The 21,516-nt window shown below is 33.4% G+C and overlaps 1 protein-coding gene across 6 annotated transcripts in view; it reads right to left on the minus strand.

Annotated features, from left to right (window-relative positions):
* The window catches only part of LOC140782928 (uncharacterized), a 28,799-nt gene that overhangs the window by 4,116 nt on the left and 3,167 nt on the right, over nt 1-21,516 (minus strand). For 5 of the 6 annotated variants that reach the window (XM_073129859.1, XM_073129831.1, XM_073129841.1 and 2 more), the window contains exons 7-16: nt 13,625-13,705; nt 13,000-13,052; nt 12,800-12,902; nt 10,980-11,123; nt 9,357-9,453; nt 8,230-8,455; nt 8,046-8,115; nt 6,840-7,934; nt 1,799-1,891; nt 1,408-1,691 (exon numbers count right to left, since the gene is read on the minus strand). In XM_073129859.1, coding sequence (XP_072985960.1) covers nt 1,408-1,691; nt 1,799-1,891; nt 6,840-7,934; nt 8,046-8,115; nt 8,230-8,455; nt 9,357-9,453; nt 10,980-11,123; nt 12,800-12,902; nt 13,000-13,052; nt 13,625-13,705 — 2,246 coding nt within the window. Of the gene's footprint in view, nt 1-1,407; nt 1,692-1,767; nt 1,892-6,839; nt 7,935-8,045; nt 8,116-8,229; nt 8,456-9,356; nt 9,454-10,979; nt 11,124-12,799; nt 12,903-12,999; nt 13,053-13,624; nt 13,706-21,516 lie in introns of those variants that run through there. The other variant, XM_073129851.1, reaches the window with a different exon arrangement.

The following is a 21,516-nucleotide window of genomic DNA, read 5'->3' on the forward strand; positions in this document are numbered from 1 at the left end:
TAAGCCTTCCCAAGACCCAACAAAAGAAGTAATTATGAAAAGGAGTAACTCTTATTTAAATACAATATCATAGATACTAATACGAGGAGGCAAAACAATCTAAACTATCCATGAACAGCTCAGATTCAAGTATGATAGCTCGACTAAAGCTTGGTTTGGTAAAATTAAGCTGAGTTAAATCCTCATTTAGACTCAGATAGTGAAACAAATCAATCAAACAAAAGAAACAGGTAGTTTAATCTTGGGTTGCTTAAATAGGCTGGTCAACACCTATTTAGAGTCAACTAAGAATTGCATTACTATATTCACCCAAAGTTAATAACTTAATATGATAACAATTTTGATGCTTCCACCAAATGCCACTGACAATAACTTAGCCCAAAGGTTCATAAATGCTGTTATTTCTATTGTACCATAATGTCTCTTTACATAATATAAGACATTTCATCTCTATGTTTCTGATATTACTGTGTTTGGATTTCAAAACAGCATTTTCATAATCCTTTTCTTGTCGATAGAAAGTCCATTTTGTGCACACACTTGTCGTCTCCTGATATAGCACATTTCTAGTAAGCTACTATATTCTCTTGATTTGCCTTGCAACTTTTAGCTCACCAAGTATCATCCAATTTTTATCCAAGATACTAGCATAAAAGAATTTCATACTAATATGCCCCAAAAAATCTCCAGTTATTATTGATGTTTATGAGGCTAAAAAAATTCTTTCTAAATCTCTAATAACTTTTGCATATCTCAAATTTGACTTCTTTTTATTGATAGAAAGTTGAGCAAACTAGTATTATTATACAATTTTGAACTTGGCCATCAGATAGTAGCTTATAACCAGTAATAATCTGGATCAAGAGACTTCTACAGGACTTGCTCATAAGCTCCATGCTCAAAACCTGACAGCCTTGACCAAATGCTATAAAATCAAAATCAAATTTTAACATAAAATAACATATCAAGTTACTTTTGTCAAACTCACCGTGATTATCATCTACTATATTGAACAATGAAAATGTTCTAAGACACTTATGATAGAGGCAATAAAAACTAATAACTACAAACTTTCTGCTTGACTAAAGTTGTCTGTAATCATTTCCACCAAGACTTCATCACCTATGAAACAAGTGTGAACAAAAAATAAATTGAAGCCTTGTCGATGACATTTTGCAATAAGTCTATAGCTTGCGCATATCAGGAGTTACCCAATCTTGTTGCAAATAGCTATCTCCTACAAAATAAGAACATACAATAGAGGAGTATAACATGCAATTGGTTATAACTAGACTATCTAAGCAACAGATTCAGTTAAAAATTCAGTATCATCTGCAGAACATGAAAAGATGGAGACAAATGTTATCAGATGTACTGTACTTTGAAAAATCATTTGGCAGTACTTACTTCGGTGAAAATACACTCCAAACAAACAAATGATTCCTCATTAGCAACAATATGATTGTGAATGAAGTCAATCCTACTGAATTAATAAGCAGAGGAAGCAAGCACGGGAATGCAATCATCGTCTCTAGCATACAGCTCCAACTATGCTTTTGTCGAAATGAGAGACAAGTAGCACCCTTCAGAGATATGTACATCACCATACAGAGATATGATAAAATAGGCGACGCATAGGTAATCATAAACATCAGTATTCCGGAAAGTACTGTGGAGTGTCTTGAAATACCCTGTTACATTTCAATAGAATTTACTTAGAGGCATAAACATACTCATTATTCAATATAACATTAATGGAACTTTTACATTACTGCATATGTATGGAGACAGAATTTACTATGAATGCTCCAGCAACATCAATAGTAGCAAGAGTATTGGTGTTCCCAAGACCAAAATGACCTGCCAGCCCCAAGAAGTGCATCGCAGCAACCTGTGGATTTCACAACCTGTAGTTAGTCCATGCAATTACAAAACAGAAATCCTAGATGGTGAACAAAATGCATTTATAGATTGATTACAATGACATTTATAGTTGGACTTGCCATATGAGCAAAAACAGGTAACTGATATTGGCTGTCACCAGTCTAGGTAAGTGGTAATTCTTGCAAGCATCGGTTGGAAAGTTCTTGCATGACGTAATATTCTAAGGTCATGTTAAGTAAAATAAACTTTGTCTAAATCCTGAACAATAATAAAAGGTTCATGCTAGCAATATGCATAATAGATTCATTACTGAGGGTTCTAAAGAGTTGTGATTTTCTCAGTGGATTTGATCATGGATTGCCGTAATGACTGGCATTAGTGTGTGTAGGCCTGTAAATCGCCACGTGGCACAAGGAGTGCCTGAAACACCACCCTAAAGGCCTATGAATTCTTCCAGCAGCATTACGTAGGCCTTCTGAGTTGTGTTGAGAAGCCAAAGGAGAAACACTACCGAGGCCTTCCATAGTCACACTGTGGAACAAGAGAAGAAGCACAGCCACCGTTGTTATTCTTTTTCCTATCAAACCGCAAGAAGATTTCTTTGTCCGGGCACTTGGAAAGAATGGTTGGACAATCCACTATGAATAAGAAGATCAATTATAACCAAGATTCGAAAAATCGGGATCGAGATCGGCCTTCCAAGAAAACATTACGTATCTACATAATTGGCCTGATCAGCCATATCGGTTGCCCCCATCGGATCGGGCTTCTTTTAATTACATAAAATTCTAAATATTATTCAAAAATATAAATTTTTTTAAAAGTTTAGAAAACATAACAAAAAAAAAAGGAAATAATAGTTATTCACATATGAGCCATAAAATTTAAACAAAAGTACTAACTTACTCAAAAGTTAAAGCTTTGTTAAATACCTAGCTGACTCTCGTAAATCCCTATAGTCGTCGTTGTAACACCCCAAATTAAAAAAAAAAAAAAAAAAAAAAAAAAAAAAAAAAATTTCCTGACCGACGCACGTGCCGAGCACGTGCGTCGGCCTGCCACCCTGCCACCCTCCCTCTTTTCTTCTCTTCTTCTCTTCCCTTCCTTGCCGTGCACGCCACCTTCCCCATCTCCCTCATCTCTTCCCCCTCACCGCAGCCCCTCTTTTCTCCTCTCTCTCCCTCGTGGTTGCCGACAGCAGTCGCCGAAGCCACCGAGCTCGCCGACCCTCCCCCTCCAGGTAAACCTCCTTCCTTTCTTCCCTTTCTCCTTCCCCTCCTCGGCCTCGTCTTTGTGCCGTGGACCCTTGCCGCCGCCGCCCGCGCCTGCGCCGCCGGTCTTGTGCCGTGCCGCCGCCTCTCGCGCTGCGCCGCCGCCTCGTGCCGTGCCGCCGCTGTCTCTCCGCTGCTGCGCCGCCGCCTCGTGCCGCGCCGCCGCAGCCCCATCGGCCTCTCCACCTCCCCTCGTCTCCTCCCTCGGTTGGGAATACCGAGGGAGGGTGGGTGGGGGTGGGGGGTTTGTTAAACCCCGTGCCCTTTCCTCCCTTGGTGGGCTGCGGTCATACCGCAGCCCACTGATCCCTGGGTGGGCTGCGGTCAGACGCAGCCCACCGAGCCCCCTTGGTGGGCTGTGGTTGGACCCAGCCCACTTCGGCCAAACTTGTGGGCTGCAGTCCAATTGCAGCCCACCTTGGCCCTTTGCCTATTAGGTTAGGTTTGAGTCTACCTATTGCCTCTAGCCTAGCCCTTATGGGTCCATTTGGACCCTATAACTCTGTTTACCATTTTCACCTAATTTGATTAGCCTGATCCTTAATTTTGGGATAATATAAGATTCCTAGGATACTCTTGACTCGTACCAAACATAAATAATTAATTTTATTAGTTCGCTAATGACTTTACTTGCGTGAATTAATAGGACTGGCACCGCGTGAGGAAGATTTTGGGATCCCGGACTAACTGACGAGTTTTACCATACCGTGGAGACCCCCCAGGCGAGTAGAGTTATACAAATCTAGAATAACATGATACAGTAGGAAATGTCAGTATTAATGCATGCAGTTGGTACTCCCTGTTATATCTTTTGCATATGTAGTTATTTATAACCTGTTCATCATAGTATCATGAGAATGTTAATGTGTATGATAATGCTTTACATGTGTCCTGTATGGTATACCGTTGCATAGATGTATGATTCTTTGTGATTATGGACTTGTAATGATCATGATGACTATAACATGCTTTATACACGCATAAACACCGCACCACTTCCACCTATCATTAGTAGTCGAATTCGACTAGCAAGGTACCCTACTCACTCGGCCCGGGGTTAAGGGCGAGTGTATCATATATGTCTATACTATTAGCGGCCTACACCGAGGTCGGGAAGCCCGTGTGGCATTCGAGATAGTTATACCGCATAGTTAGGACTAGATTATGATGATAGAAGAACATGATTGTGAGGCGGGGATATAACTCTAGCGGTACCCGACGACGCGGGGTTAGGGCGTCGGTGATGAGCCGAGGGCTCCCGATTCTCCGCCGAGGGCGGTGATGATTTAGAGAGAGTGAGATATGGGCTTACGACCGGGGTCCTGAGTCTGATGGCCACAGACAACCGGTCACATGTAGTGTCGCCATACACGTGTAGGTGACATTACCGCTAGATGTGTATATATCCCCCCTCGATGTATGAGATGATGGATGATTAGGTGATGGATGATTAGATGATGGATGATTGTTTCTTAAGAGTATTTACCCTGTGTGGTGAATAGCTCGGTGAGCGATGATGAGTATGATTATTGCTTTGGTAGACATGAGGTGACTAAACTGCTATTTTATTGCTATGCATAATATGTAAACCTATGATTGAGATGTGTACGAATAAGAGATTGTCTCAAACTTTATATCTGTGTGAACTTATCATAATATGTTTAGAAACTAGCATGTTCCATGATAGTGATTGGTAATCTTTATCAACTGCATTGACTTAGTAAATTATGGTAAGTCATTTTAATAAGCATGTCGTTATCGTTAGCAAATATAGGCATACATTGGATATACACCTGTGATGTCATTATTTTAGATTGTATGGATCCTACTCATTTGGGCCGTAAGCTCACCCCTCGTGGCGTATTATTTCAGAGCTAGGGGACGCGGGTGCGGGTAGCGAGGTGTAGCCGCTTTCTTTCTTTTTAGTACGTATTTTAGTTGTATTAAACCCCGCGAGGGTATGATGATGACGTTGTATCTTTTTGGACTTTAACATAGTATTTTGAATGTATATTTGGAAGGCTTGTTGTGGCCTGTGGACTTGTATCCGGACTCTTATATTTGAGTTTATTTATGGTGAAATTGTGCTGTTGTGTGCCTTGTGAAATCCTTGTACTGACAGGTCATGTGATGTACCGCGTGGGGGAAATTATCCACGCGGTTTGCACATGTATTTGGAGATTTGGGTGTTTCAGTCGTCCTCATAATCGTCATAAATTTGTAAATAATAATGTCAGGATCTGGTGCTTCAAAAAGTGATTGTATTATATCATTCATATCATATAGATCTTGTTGTCTCTAAAGAAGATAATAATCAATATGTGGATCTTATGTTTGAAATTACTGATAAGGATAATAATTAGTATATAGATCATGTGATAGTTCCAAATAATGAATACTTGATGAACATAATTCATTCGAGTTAGATCTGCATCACCGAAGTTCGTTGGAGCTAGATTTCTCCGTTAGAAAGTGAAAGAAGAAAAGGAGTAAAAGAGAGAAAGAGAAAGAGAGAGAGTGAGTGAGAAGAAAAGAGTAAAGAGAAAGAGAAAGAGCTGGGGACATCAATAATCGATGTCCTTGGGTCAGATCCGGGTCTGATTCATAGTGGATCTAGCCCGGTTTAATCAAAACCGGCCAATCCTGATCGAGCCTAGCCGATCCAAATCCGGATCAACCAATCTGACAAACCTTAGTTATAATTTCAAATAGGATTAGGATGTGTGTTAGGTTCTCCGATTAAGGCAAGATTTGGGGTGGGTAATTTTTGGATTGAAGGAAGCTTGGAGTGAGGAGTAATGGAGGTATGGGCTGTGGTGGAGATAGAAGTTGTGGTAATAAGCGATGGACAGAGGGACCAAGGGAGAGGAGTCGCTCCTAAAAGAGGTAGGGCGACGACGGACGAGGGGGGAGGACTCGGCGTCGGCTAGGGTCAAAGGAGGAGTTAGGGCACGAGGGAGAATAAGAGGGGAAGGGGGGAAAAAGCTCAATTAATTGCTAATCCCAAACTCAGGTGCCTCCAAACTAATGAGAGGCTACCCGGCTGACTAAATTACCCAGGTGACCACATGGTGTCACTTGGTCTAACTCCTACTTACCCAATGACCCTAAGCAAATAAACCCTCCACTAACATGAACCAATCAACAAACTTGACCCAAGAAACTAACATAACTCAACTCCTAGATAACCAAACCCTAAATCAGGTCTATAACAATGTGCTCCATTAGACCATTAGTGATGATCCATTATCACGTAGAATAGGATCCATAACCTGTAATAAATCCATCATCATCTTCTCTTCTCAATGCCTATTCTCTAAAAAACCTAGCACTGAGACGGAACATTTGAGATGGAGAGGTGCCCGTGAAGGATTCAGAAACAGGTTCCTCTCTCTTTCTCTACCTTGTTGGTCAGCACACCACGGCTTGTGCCACAGGCACAAGACAATCCATCTAAACATTGTCCAGATATATATATATATATATATATATATAAGAAAATTGTGGATAATTACTTTTCATGTACTCACAGGCTCTGCATAAGCGGAAAGTCTCGTGCAATGAAGTGAGCCTTTAATACTTCAAATAATTGCAGTAATAGAAAGGAAATTCAGCCAAAGAAATGAAGAATACAGAAACTGAAGCCTTTAGCAAAAAATAAGATCAGAGTTTGACATAACTGACCTCAACCCACTGCTTACGCAGTGCTCCAATAGTTGAAAAATGAATTATGCTGGACAGGGTTTGCAAATAAACCAAGAAAACAGGCATAGCATTTATTGGCTGCTGCAGAAGCAGCTGCAGAAGGCACCAAAAGGCAGCATATGTTGCTCCAATAAGGTATGTGGAATCAGCAACACCCATCAATTGAGAACTACTTTGCATGGCGGAGTAATAGCTCAAGCCAACTTTGGACACCATTTGTGTGTCCTTTAAACAAACAGGAAATATCCATGGTGATGATAATAAAGTTAGAGCTACTGAAGTGCTAGCACTAATATAAAATAGCTGAGCTATTGATGTTACACTATGATTCATTGGCACCAAATTATCGATCTGATTTTCCATGATATGTAGCACCACCAGAAATCCAGAAAGAGAATAGCTCAACCATACGCCAAGAACTAACTTTGTTCTGGATCGTAACGGAAAAAGTGCACATGAACTCAGGATAATGATAACAAGTACTGTGATTATCTGAAGAACTTTTATACTAGAAGCCCCAGCATGCACAAGGAACTTAGAAACATCTGGAAGATGAACCCAGTTCACACCACCTTGATGCCAACCCCTTAGAATTCTTCCACATATTAAAACAACAAGGACAGAGGATAACCGACAAGTATCAAGCAAATTGATATTTGATGTCTTATAACTGGTAAACATACAGCCAGCAATATTGCTTGAATCTATTGGTGATGGCTGATGGACAATAATCTTATCTTCTCTTTTCTTTAGAATCACAGAATTAGGTCCATTTAGCAAGGATTGGACTGTTGTATAGAGAAAGATCAGATACAGAGTAGAGGTAAGAAAATGCCATGTATATTGCTCTTCTTCTACAAAAGAGCTTGATCCAAGACTGACAACATGGAGAAGAATCCCAATAAAGACAAAAATTTCATCAAAGTGCCAGCGGTAGATAGATTCATTCAGCTGCGAGCAGTACTCGTTTTGTCTAAAGTGAACTCTTTTAAACAAGCAAAATACTAGGCCCATCAGTAGAACACATGAAACAATCATCAAGGCAATTGCAGACAGAAGTATATTGATAGGTTTCTGCACAAGTAAAGATTGTTAGATGGAACATGTTACACAAGTTAAAGGTAAACACATACTACTAACTACCACTTCATCAACAAAGTAAATAGGAAATAAAGTGAAAATTACATTGGTGGCTCTGTGTGACAACCATTCACTGGCAGCTTTCAGAAAATGATGATAAGATTCAGCGACAGTCCTGAAGTAGCCAATATCTCAGATTTACAAAATTGATAAAGTACTATTTATCTAATAATGGCAGTTATGCATGTCTTCATGACCTAGAAATCATAGAAGGAATTTGAAATCTTACTCAAAGTCAATTCCCTGATGAACTCGCCAAGAATTATGAGCAGCCACAGCTTTAGAAAATAAATCACATAAAATTTGTTTAGCGCTACCAGTAGGTCTGTTAACTTCCAAACCTTGTTCATGACTAACACATCTAGAATCTCCACAGCGTAAAGCAGGTAAATGTGCTTGCAGTAATCTTAGCAATTGCCAAGAGTTCAGTTCTAAAGCTCGCAGCTTTTGATCATCTGTACTCAAAATATTGCATCCATGAATATATCAATACTAGATAGACATAAAAAAAAATACTGACAAAGACAAGTAAATTAGCAAAGTCCACATCAAACAACTAAAAATATCTATTCAAGATATGGCAAATCTACTAGTTTTCAAGTTTACTTATCCTGAATGTCGAATATCAAGACAATGAAAAATTAAAACCTTCAGATGTGTCGCAAATGATTTTTTGTCATTTGTTGCACTATAGTTTACAAGTAGTATCCAGGTGCTTTAGGTTAATTTTTATTTCATTTCCAAAGATAGCCACAACTTAGATTACTATTTTGGTAATAATATATTTTACACAGCATGCTCCAGTCTTATCTCTGATATTAATCCAATTTATTGTGTAACTTATAGATTTGAATCTATTTGCTTTTACTGCTCATATGTGCTCTTCAATTTTGGCAAGTACTCCTTTATTGTATGATTCTCAGAATTTGTATGCCATACTAATATTGCTTCAGGACTCCAGATATTAATATGACTCCATTAGTCATATACACTGGTTATATATAATTAGGTCAGTTGGTAAAACTGCTTGCAATTCTAGCAGTACCTAATATTCACTGGAGTCCAGATAACAATAAAAGACAATTATCTGAGTCCAGTAAAGAAAAAGAATTGCAGAAAGGAAAGCAGAAAGACGAGCCCTATAAATACTATTTTACTTCCTCATACTAAATATGATGAAAGAGTAAGAATAATAGTCCTCATGTATATTAGACATGAGGACTATGGTGATTGATATTTAAATGCTCAATAGTACCAAGTTCTATATCATCACTCAAATGGCTCACACTGCCAAAAAGAAGGGGTCCTTATTGATAAATCATAGTCGACAAATTAAAGAAGAAATTAAAACCTGACCTGTGAAAGAGTCAAAAAGATTTCTGAGCAAGACTCCTATATTGTTCTTTGGAATTGGTATGCCAAACAGAAGAGCTAAAGTTGGAGTAATGTCAACCTGGGAAATAATTCAATTAATTAGATATGAAAATGAAAGCAATTCAAGCATTTTATTTAAAAATGAACACAGCTTCTTGATAAAGGCAACATCCTGATGAGAAAAACTAATAAGATTCTGGAACTGAATAATACATAATTTGAGAAAATATTTATCCATACTTCAACAAAAATTTATTAGATTAAATTACACTAAGACCCCAAAATTATCCAAATTTTCACACTTACATGTTATTCATGTCAATTCGGGACAGAAAAGTAAATGGTAGGCAGCTAACCCAACCCCTTATCCGACCCAATTCGGATGGGATTAGAAATAAAAAATTTCTATCTGAACCAGATACAGATTCAGAGACAGGTATGATTTTTGAAAAAAACTTGGATACGGATTCGGATATAGATACGGGTCAGATATAAATTTTTGAATATGGATACAGATATCGAATATTTGTTTAACCATATATTTTTTGAATGATTTATAATTTTTAATTTACTTACTTAAATAATGAATATTGATATTGTTACTAATAATGTGTTCTATATTATTTTATAGAGATTAATTGTACTAAATTTATATGTATTTGACATGTAATTTTTTTAATATTGTAATATTCTATGTTAATTGTCTCCAAAAAATGTCATAATTTATTTAAAATTCGATCCACGTTCGATTAAAATCCAATCTTCTATCCAAAATTATCCAATCCGTATTCAAGAACTATTCGTATCCGTTTAGTTAGGATATAGTTTTAAATTTTGCTACCCATCCAATATTCTTATCCAAATTTGTATCCAGACACAAAATATGGATCTAGATGTGGTTTGAACATTATTCGATCCGTTTTCACCCCTAAAAATATGTGACCATTTCTTACTCTCATTTATGCAAAAATTGCCTACATCTTCCTTCCCAAACTTATATGTAGACATTTATGCTTTCTCTCTCTCTCTCTCCTAACATTTTTCTCTTCTAATAATTATCACTCCCCTTCCTCTCAAATTCTCTCAAACACTCAATCCCTCTCTAACTTCTATCCCTCTTCCCATCCTCATATTTCTTTCTCAATCCTAAACCAATCCCAAATTCAATAATAATAGTATTTTTAATTTCTCTTCTTCCTCTTAATTTTTCTTAATCTCTCCCCTATCCCACAACTCAAATATGCATTAGGATATAGGGTAATTTTGTAAAATAATTTTTTTTTGGTTAATGGCATAACCCCCTATAAAGATTATGATAGTTCTGGGGGTCTTATTGTTATGTTTTTTCTTCAGAGGGTATAAATAATATTAAGTTATAGTTCAATAGGTCTAGGTAAATTTAGCCAATTTTTTATCAAGAAACCACATCATTCATTACATTTAGCATTTAGCAACTTACTAGTTACTAGTTCAGAAATACACTAACAAGCATGAAATTCATATAACCCAACAACTCATAGGAACAAGATTGCAAGGATCTGATAGTGATATTTACTTGAATAGCTGTACATTACTGGTGAAAAAGAAGATAAGTTCCATAATTACTTGAAAAGCTTCATTGTGGTAATAGGGAGAATAATCTGAGTTCTCAACATAGCGGCCAATAAACAGGGCTAATGAGTCAGCCTCTTCATATGAGGATCCTCCATGATTACCACCTTCAGTCATGCCATGATCACTAACAACAACCTGAAGAGAAATAACAGAAAATGATAAATCTGTTATCAAGGTTCAGGAGAAAGCCAGAAGTTCCCACTAACAAATGAATGAAAGAAGAAAGATGTACACCAAAGTTAGTAATCTTTACTTCAGAGTTAGTTTCAAGCTTGTCGATATTAAAGATAACAAGGGAACTCATTTTTAGAAACTTCGAGGTTTTTCTTTAAAAATTTTAACCAAAAAATCCTTATGTTTAGTCCTAAAATACCAGACAAAAGAATTTGAAATTAACTAAATTCACCCAACACATACTTTCTCTTCACATTTTCATAAAACTTTCCTTTGCAAAGCTTTCTCCACATTCAATCTGAACCACTAGGAGAAATACAAGTAGAATTCGCCCTCTCTTTCCTTTTCTTTCCTTCCATAAGATGTGCTACAAAAGTAAAAGAACATAGACTAAACTGATGATCATAAGATCAGTGGTTCTAAGCTGAATAATGACATCTTGGAGACAAGATACACATTGGAAGACATTGCAAAATTCCAACTTTCCCAATGAATGCTCAAGTTATGGCATTAAGTTGATGTGACATCTGAGATGCTTGGTTTTATAAATTAACAGCTAACATTTCTTGTTCTTATCAACCAGAATTACTTGGGATTAAAGATTGGATTTTGTTGCTTCACCACCATCTACACATTCGCTAGATAGATCACAACATGGATAGCAGATTCAATGAGTCACACCATTTTCTTTAGAAGTGTTAAACATATGATATACATATTAGTATGTCACCTAACAACTTAAATTTTTGAGTCAATTAATTACCTAACATAATATTAACCCTAGTTTCTCCAAGGTCTAGAGTTCAGACCTTGTTTAAACTCATCTAATCCTTATTTTAAAATATCTATTCCTGGTGTGGAGGGTCATACACTTATTATATTTCATCTTCTACATGCAGTATAGGCCCACATGTGAGGAGGCATTATTTGACAACAAGATTAATAAATAGTAACTGATATTGCAAATGATAAACAAATGTCTTTATAATCTAGATGAGTGATCATTAAAAAGCATCAGAAAATAAATATCAGATGCAAGAAATATCTGTTCATTCAAAACAAAACAAATCCAATATAATGGAAATATCTAACCAACTGCATTTAAACAAAGGTCCACTAATGTTGTTCCCATTATCTCTAGGAAGTTCTTAATTTCTTATAGCCAACTGACATGTTGGCATGTTTCTTCTTATTTTAGAACATAATCATGAATACTCTACTATGGCTCCACTGTGACATTGGGAAAAAAAATAACTAATCAAGCTTTGGAAAATGGTTCTAGGATAGATAATTTATCTTTTAGCTATTTGCAGCTTTCTTTTCATGTTCTTTCTTTTACTCTTGATGTGAGTTAGAGGCATGTGTGCATTCTTCAGTTAGATGTCATGACCCAAAATCGCACTATCCATAAAACTAACATCTTTGTGGTATTTCTGAAGTTGTTCACTACTATTTTAATTTAATTGCAAATCAGATAGTAAATCAAAATTAAATAACAAAGAGTATATTGTATCCTCCTCGCTGATTATGTGTCCAAAGGAAACCTCTTTCCATAAACATACTTGCACTCATGATTCCCGTCAATATGATTACTCAATTGATAAATAAAGATGAAAATAAATTCAATTGTTACAAACCAGAAGTGTGCGACTATCAGAATTATCTTGATTCAAAATGCTCTGCGTATGAATCATCTTGATAATGTCATCCATCTCCTTAAGCTTCGGGGCCATCAAGATACTGCAGTTCTATAAGATTGCATTCAAGCAAGGGATTGTAAAAATAAAGTAACTTTTATGCAATTCCTTGAAAACAAATTGGAGATAAGAAGATTCACCTTTGACGCCCACCAATGTGTCCAACATGATCTAAACCTAGATAGTGAAGAATCTGAAATAAAACTTAAATGGTAATTAAAAAGAACAATATGAAACACAAAATGTGAATTGATAATTAACAGATTTATATTTTATACATTAAAAATATGGTGTTACCATGAAATTGACAGAGCTAGACATATTCCTCATGAACCTATGGACTAAAAAATAAGAACTTAACGATTCTGGGTCAATATGTGGAATTAATGCCAGTTAACAAAAGAAATATAACTGTTATCATAACTAGCATTATATCAGGGGGTTACAGTTATGGTTCAATAAGTTTATATGTGGTCTTTCCAAGAGTAGATGCCAAAAAAAAAGTCAATTTGCAAATTGCGGTTATCAAAACTTACTTCCTGCAATTATTGGAAAAGTCTGATGCTACATACAAAGTTCAGCAAACTATATGATAAAAAGAGATGCAAGTAAGAAGCAGAAATCTAAGACTCAAACAACACACTAGAGAGCATCATGATTCACGAATAATATGGTTTAAGGCTTTAGTGCTTAACAAGTTAATTAGATTATTATAATCTTTTTAGTATAATATGGTAACATAGTAACTTGTAGAAGAGTAAGTACCAGGAGGTTCCAATCTTTGGCAGCAAGCTCAACATCTAGATGACGAGAAACATTGGAATCAACCTCAATTGTATCTTTGACCTAAAACCAAGAAAACTATGACTCTAAGTCAATAACTAAAAGAGAGATGAATGTCTAGACTACTAGGAAATATGTCGACCAAGCCTACCATGTAACATGCCATCGGTGACAGTACAAGTAATTATATAATATAAAGAAAAATAGTGAAGAATAGAATTTTCTACATCTGGAAGTCAAACAGACTATCAGTCATTCAGATAAATCCAATGCAGTGGAGATCAAAAGTATGAATTAATTTATGGATAAAAAAATAAATGAAAAGAGAAGATTATCTACAGAACACAATGTAGCAGATTTCCATGCTCCAACCTAAGCACTAATTTTAGTCCCTGTCCCTGCATTGTAAAAAATAAATGAAGAGCTTCTTAGATCTATCATCTATGAGACCAAGCTAAACAGAAATTGTAAAAGCCATCCTACATATCTCTTTCACTCTGCATTCTTAAAAAGGGAAAAAAAATTTATTTTTGTTCTTTGCACAACTGTTGTCTCTACAAAAGCAAAACTATCCCCGAGTTATCTAATACTAGTAGTCTAGTACAGGCACAAATTCAAATGGAATGATTAATAAAAAGATTAAAAAAAAAATTGGAATCATACAACAAAGAAAACCAGAAAAGGGAAAAGGGGGAACGATAAGGCAGATAAAAGAAACTATAAAAAAAGGAAATTTTTTTAAAAATTAAAAACAGATTAAAGGAACACAAAACAAGCAAAATTTCTTCCTTCAAGAAACATCAAAAACAATCATTCAATAACATTGACATTTATAAAAATTAAGAGACTAAAAAATTTCTAATTAAAAGAGAACAAAAAGCTAAAAGAAAAAGTAAAGCAAGAATTATCCAAAAAAAGAGCAACTGCAAGAATACAGTAATAAACACTTATATACACGAAAGACACCAAAGATCTTTATGATGCCAATAGATTAAAAAATGTAAGAGTTAGGTAAAAAGAAAGAAGACAAAGAAACAAAAACAAAAAGAATTAACAGCAAGAAATGTAATAAGAAATGAAAAGAAATAGAGCAAGTGAAAAAAAAATGAAAATTCAAGGAACTCAAATGTAAGTAACAAAACTTTGAGCAAAGTCATTGGAAAAGTGTAAATGAAAATTTGTAATAAAATGAAAAAAAAAATGTGAATTAGTAAGCACCAATAAGCATTAAATGGATATCAAAATAGCAAAGAAAATCGTAATAAAAAATAAAAGGAGGTTATAAAAAAGATTGAATATATAAAGAAGATAACATCAAAAAAGTTAAAACAAAAGAATAGAGACTTATAAAAAATAAATAAACTTTAACTAAAAACAAAATAAACAGTTAAAAGAATAAAAAATTAAAGCAAAATTATAATAAAAAAAATGCAATTGCATAAATAAACTCTTACATACATCAAAGATTCAAAAGACCCTAATAGAACATGAATTTGAAAATGTATAAATTAGATAAAGGAAGGCAAAAAGAGGAACCAAAAGAATCCTCAACAAAAAATGTAACAACAAAGTACAGAAAATATAACAAATGAAAAAAAAATTAAAGAGTGGAAATAAATAAAAAAATTAGCAAGTGAAAAAAAAATTGAAAATTGAAGGAACTCAAATATAACTCACAAAAATTTGAGCAAAATCATTGGAAAAATGTAAAATTTGTGAAAAAGTGAAAAAAGAAATGTGAATTAGTAAGCAGATTACTAATAGGCATAAAATGGATATCAAAATAGCAAAGAAAACGATAATAAAAAAATTAAAGGAGGTTATAAAAAAGATTGAATATATAAGGAAGATAACATCAAAAAAGTTAAAACAAAAGAATAGAGACTTATAAAAAATAAATAAACTTTAACTAAAAACAAAATAAACAGTTAAAAGAAAAAATGTGAATATATAAAGTGTAAATAAAAATTTGTAATAAAATGAAAATTCAAGGAACTCAAATGTAAGTAACAAAACTTTGAGCAAAATCATTGGAAAAGTGTAAATGAAAATTTGTAATAAAATGAAAAAAAAAATGTGAATTAGTAAGCACCAATAGGCATTAAATGGATATCAAAATAGTAAAGAAAATCGTAATAAAAAATAAAAGGAGGTTATAAAAAAGATTGAATATATAAAGAAGATAACATCAAAAAAGTTAAAACAAAAGAATAGAGACTTATAAAAAATAAATAAACTTTAACTAAAAACAAAATAAACAGTTAAAAGAAAAAATGTGAATATATAAAGTGTAAATAAAAATTTGTAATAAAATGAAAATTCAAGGAACTCAAATGTAAGTCACAAAAATTTGAGCAAAATCATTGGAAAAATGTAAATGAAAATTTGTGAAAAAGTGAAAAAAGAAATGTGAATTAGCAAGCAGATTACTAATAGGCATAAAATGGATATCAAAATAGCAAAGAAAACGATAATAAAAAATTAAAGGAGGTTATAAAAAAGATTGAATATATAAATAAGATAACATCAAAAGGTTAAAAACAAAAAAATAGAGACTTATAATGAAAAATAAATAAACTTTAACTAAAAATATAATAAACAGTTAAAAGAAAAACTAAAGCAAGACTTATAATAAAAAAAATGCAATTTAATCCTTAAAAGAATATTGAAGATTCAAAAGACCTTAAAAGAACATGAATTTGAAAATGTATAAATTTAATCCTCAACAAAAAATGTAACAACAAATGAAGAGAAAATATAACAAATGAAAAAAAACTAAAGGGTGGAAATAAAAAAAAATTAAGTCATCTAATAGAGCAAACAAGAAAAGAATATTGAAGAAATTCTAATACAAATCACATGACATTGAGAAACTAAAACTAAAAAAGAAGCAAAATCATTTGAAAAAATTAAAAGAAAATTTAATAAAATGAAAATGAGAAATAACAAGAAAATCACTAATAGGCACTTCATTGAAATTGAAATAGCAAAAGAGAAGCAATCAAAAAGAATTGAAAATAAAGAATCTTTATTATGCCAATAAATTAAAAAATGTATGAGTTAGGTAAAAGAAAGAAGACAAAGAAACGAAGATAAAAAAGAATTAACAGCAAGAAATGTAATAACAAATGAAAAGAAATAGAGCAAGTGAAAAAAATTTAAAAATTTAAGGAACTTAAATATAAGTCACAAAACTTTGAGCAAAATCATTGGAAAAATGTAAATGAAAATTTGCAATAAAGTGAAAAAAAAAATGTGAATTAGCAAGCAGATTACTAATAGGCATTAAATGGATATCAAAATAGTAAAGAAAATCATAATAAAAAATAAAAGGATGTTATAAAAAAGATTGAATAAATAAAGAAGATAACATCAAAAGGTTAAAACAAAAGAATAGATACTTATAATAATAAATAAATAAACTTTAACTAAAGATAAAATAAACAGTTAAAAGAAAAAAAAAAACTAAAACAAGACTTATAATAAAAAAATGCAATTGCATAAATAAACTCTTACATACTCAAAGATTCAAAAGACCCTAATAGAACATGAATTTGAAAATGTATAAATTAGATAAAAGGAAGGCAAAACGAGGAACCAAAAGAATCCTGAACAAAAAATGTAACAACAAATGAAGAGAAAATAGAAAGAAAAAAAATTAAAGAGTGGAAATTTAAAAAAAAATTAAGTCATCTACAAGAAATGAAATAATAATGGAGGAGAAATAGATCAAATGAAAAGATTCTGAAGAGAAGTAGAAATAAAAGAAAAACTTAATCATCTAACATGGCAACCAAGAAAATAATACTAAAATAAATTCTAATAAAACTCACAAAACTTTGAGAAACCAAAAGCAAAAGAGAAGCAAAAGAGAAGCAAAATCATTTCAAAAAATAAAAACAAAAAGTTGTACTAAAGTGGAAATATGAAATAACAAGAAGATTACTATTAGGCACAAATTAGTAAACAAAATATAAGGAAAATAGGAGACAAAAATAAATCAAAAGAAAGAACAAAATAAAGAATATTGAAGTTATAAAGAAGGTAACACCAAAAAAATTGAAAAACAAAATAATACAAAAAATTCTAACTGAAAAAGAACAAAAGAGTTAAAAAAAAAAAAAAGCATGAATTATTCAAAAAAAAGAATTCAACATAAAAAAAGATAATAAAATCTTATATACATCAAATATCTTGAAGATGCCAATTGATTAGAAAAGGTTTAAATGAGGTAAAAGAACGAAGACAAAGAAAGAAAAACCAAAAAGAAACACTGATAAGAAATAAAATAACTTAAATCTAACAAATGAAAGGTTTTGATTCTTTTGAAGAGTAGAAATAAAAGAAAACTTAAATCTAACAGCACAACCAAGAAAATAATATTAAAAAAAATTATAATACAAATCACAATACTTTGAGAAACCAAAACTAAAAGAGAAGCAAATTCATGTGAAATTAAAAATTGAAAATTTGTTGTAAAGTGGAAATGTGAAATAACAAAAGATTACCATAGGCAATAATTGGAAATCAAAATATAAGGAAAATAGAAGCAAAAAAATCAAGAGAAAGAACATTATAAAGAATATTGAAGTTATTAAAGAGGGAACACAATGACAGCAAAAAAAGTTGTAAGCACTGACAGTGAAATGACTAAAGCAAAAAAAAGGAGATACCTAACGATAAAAGAAAATTAGTAATTATACAACAAAGAAAAGAAGAAAAGGGACAAGGGATAAAATAAGAAAAATGAGAAGTAAAACTTTTGGAAAATTAAAAAACATAAAAGAAGGAGCACGAAATCATTCTTCAATAAAAGAATTGATATTTCGGATGATTAAGAGAAAAGGATTTCAAATAAACTTAAAAGTATTATAACTAAAAATAATGAAGGAGTTAAAGAGAAAAATTAAAGCAAGAAGTAGAATAATAATTGCTTTAATAAACTGTTGTAAACATAAAAGATCTGAAAACGCCAAAGAACATGGCTTAGAAAATGTATATATTAAATCAAAGAAAGAAGATTGAAAAAGGAAGACCTGAAAGAATCACCAACAATGACTGCAATAACAAATGAAGAGAAAATAGGATATATGAAATTGTTTTGAAGAGAAGTGGAAACAAAAGAAAATATAATAATCTAACAATGCAAACAAGAAAAGAATATTGAAAAAAAATCTAATAAAAATCGCACAACTTTGAGAACCAAAACCGAAAGGGAAGATAAAATATGCTTCTTAAGGTAGTACATTTCTTGAATGAATATAGCGCAATGGCAGCGAAAAGAAAAGCTGTAAGCACTGACCAATGGAATGATAAAGCAAAAGGGGAGAGAACTAAAGATAAAAATAATAATATTAGGACTCATAAAACACAGAAAAATAATAATAATAATAATAATAATAATAATAGGACTCATAAAACACAGAAACCAGAAATGGGATTAGGGGAAAAATCAGGCAAATAAGAAGTCATAGAATAAGGAGATTTTGGGAAAAAGAAAAAGAAACATAAAATACAAGCAAGATTTCTAACTTCAAGAAACGTAAAAGACCCATCACTCAATAACATTGACACTTACAGAATTAAGAACAAAATATTTCAAAGAGACTCAAAAATTTCTGACAAAAAAGGAACAGGTACAACTCTGTAATACTATCCCTGAAATATCTGACAGTGGTAGTTTAGTACAGGTACAAATTCCAGTGACCACTGTAATTCATTAGATCCTTTTATAAGAATTAGTTTTCAACTTTTGACATATGACATTATATTTAAAGACACTATGTAAAGAAGAGTCAAATGTCAGACAGGTTCTATGGACAAATTAAAATAAACGATGTAACATTTGAGAAAATGGTACCTAGTGGCAAGACGTTGATTCCAGAAGTTAAAATGTTATACGCATCAATATATGAATAAAGCATGAAAATAGATAACAGATCTCATGCTAAATGCAAATTTCATTTCACTAAGAAATTGTTATGCTTGATATACAACTTTATGATAGTATAGTCTAGGGGTGGCAAATCTTGACTCGACCCGATAATCCGACTCTTAATCGTGTTTGAATTTAGTCTAATCGGGTTCAGGTCATAAACGGGTTAACCCGCCTAACCCGATTAATAATCGAATCGTGTTCGGGTTTATATAGCCGATCCGTTTTGACCTGTTTAACCTGTTTAAGTATACGGGTCAGGTTGGGTCAACTCGCCAACCCTTACTATATAAATTAAAATAAACTTAACCTACCCTCACACAACCTCACCCTCACAGCGATCCACCCATTCCCAGCAGCCTCACCCTCACACCGCCCTCATCTCCACACCCATCTCCACCGCCTCTCGCCACAGAGGCCATGGTCTTCCTCTCACCTCTCACCTCTCACCTCTCGCCTCTCACCTCCTCTTGCCTCTTGAAAGCCCTATCTCCATCTCGCCGCCTCTCGCCGCCTCCAGCATTTGTTAGATTAACCCTGAAACTTGTGTATATATGTTGGTAACTGGTGTAAATGTGGCTTAGCAAATATAACTCATGTTCCTTTTTTGGGTATGAATGAAAGAATATTGATATCTGAAGTTACTTCAGTTTTCATCAGTAAAATGTAAAGATGTCTTGGTTTTTGTCTTGATTTAATTGTGTCATGTATCTTGATTCCAAACAGGTTTATTAACGCTATATTTTCACTGCTTACAAAGCTTATTATTTTTCATACTTTTTCTGCAGATGTGTGGTAAAGGCTAGCATTTTGTCTCAGCATCTTCCATCTAAACAATTAGTCAGAGTATCTTCTCTTCATGAAAATCCCTTGATTGGCTTGGGTTGCTGCCAATAGCATCATCACCTGGTCAAATTTTTGACTTAATATTTGACTATGCTTTCATACAATTATTTGTCTATATGGCCATTTTTTTGTCTTTGATACTTCTTCGCCCATAAGTTTATTTGTATCATCTTCTCAGTCAGGTAAGCTCCATCCATTATACTCAAGTTGCCTATAGGTCTGATTGCTTATTTTGTCGATTTTTATGTTCACTCTCCCTTTCATTCTCAAAATGCTCCTGCTTGGCAGTAGATGCTCCCACAAGCCATCATGTGCAGTGCACATGCGCTCACAGGTAAGAACAGAGAGAAGAAAGTTATTTTATGGCACTGCCTTTTGGAGCCTTTACAATGTTTAAGAGGTTAGGGAGATGCCCAGAAGGGCCCCATGTGCTGCAACTCATGTCCCTATGCCTAGCTTCATTGGGTTTTGTTATGTTAGCTTAAACAAATGATTATATTAAATTTAGCACTCTCTCCATTTGACCATGCTGCATTTGGCTCTCTGGAAGGTCATGTTGGAGGCATCATAGTAGTCTAAGATAGCTCTTTTATTATGCTAAGATCATCTTTTATTCTGTAAATATACATTTTTTATTCTGTATAAATCATCTTTTATTCTGTAATATACAAAAGAGTATAAAAGCTATAGCCTATCTTGACTGATCCATCTATTTAGTTAAGTTTTAGTTTAGTTTAGTGTCCAGGGTTTTATGGCATCTAGATCTATAGATGATGCATACATGAAATATGTCCAGTATAAGTGTATGACAGGTTAGTTCTTTTCTTTATTTTTGTACTCAAATTTCTTATACATCTACTGCCAATTAGATTTTTTGCACTCTATATTCTCTATCTTAGTTAACATTCTCTTTTGTTTTTATTTTTTTTCTGACAGGGTGGTGATCTTTGGATAATAAAATGGAGGGCCCAATTCTATTATTTGCCTTTTTTTATTTGCAGTTTGTAATATACTATGAACTTGAAATTATGTTATAATTGCCATGAGATTGTTAGATTTGTAAGTTGTAAGTTGAAATTAAAATTAGTACTTA

This window comes from Typha latifolia, chromosome 1, assembly GCF_019914945.1.
Source record: "Typha latifolia isolate L0001 chromosome 1, TyphaL0001v2, whole genome shotgun sequence".
Taxonomy (NCBI): Eukaryota; Viridiplantae; Streptophyta; class Magnoliopsida; order Poales; family Typhaceae; genus Typha; species Typha latifolia.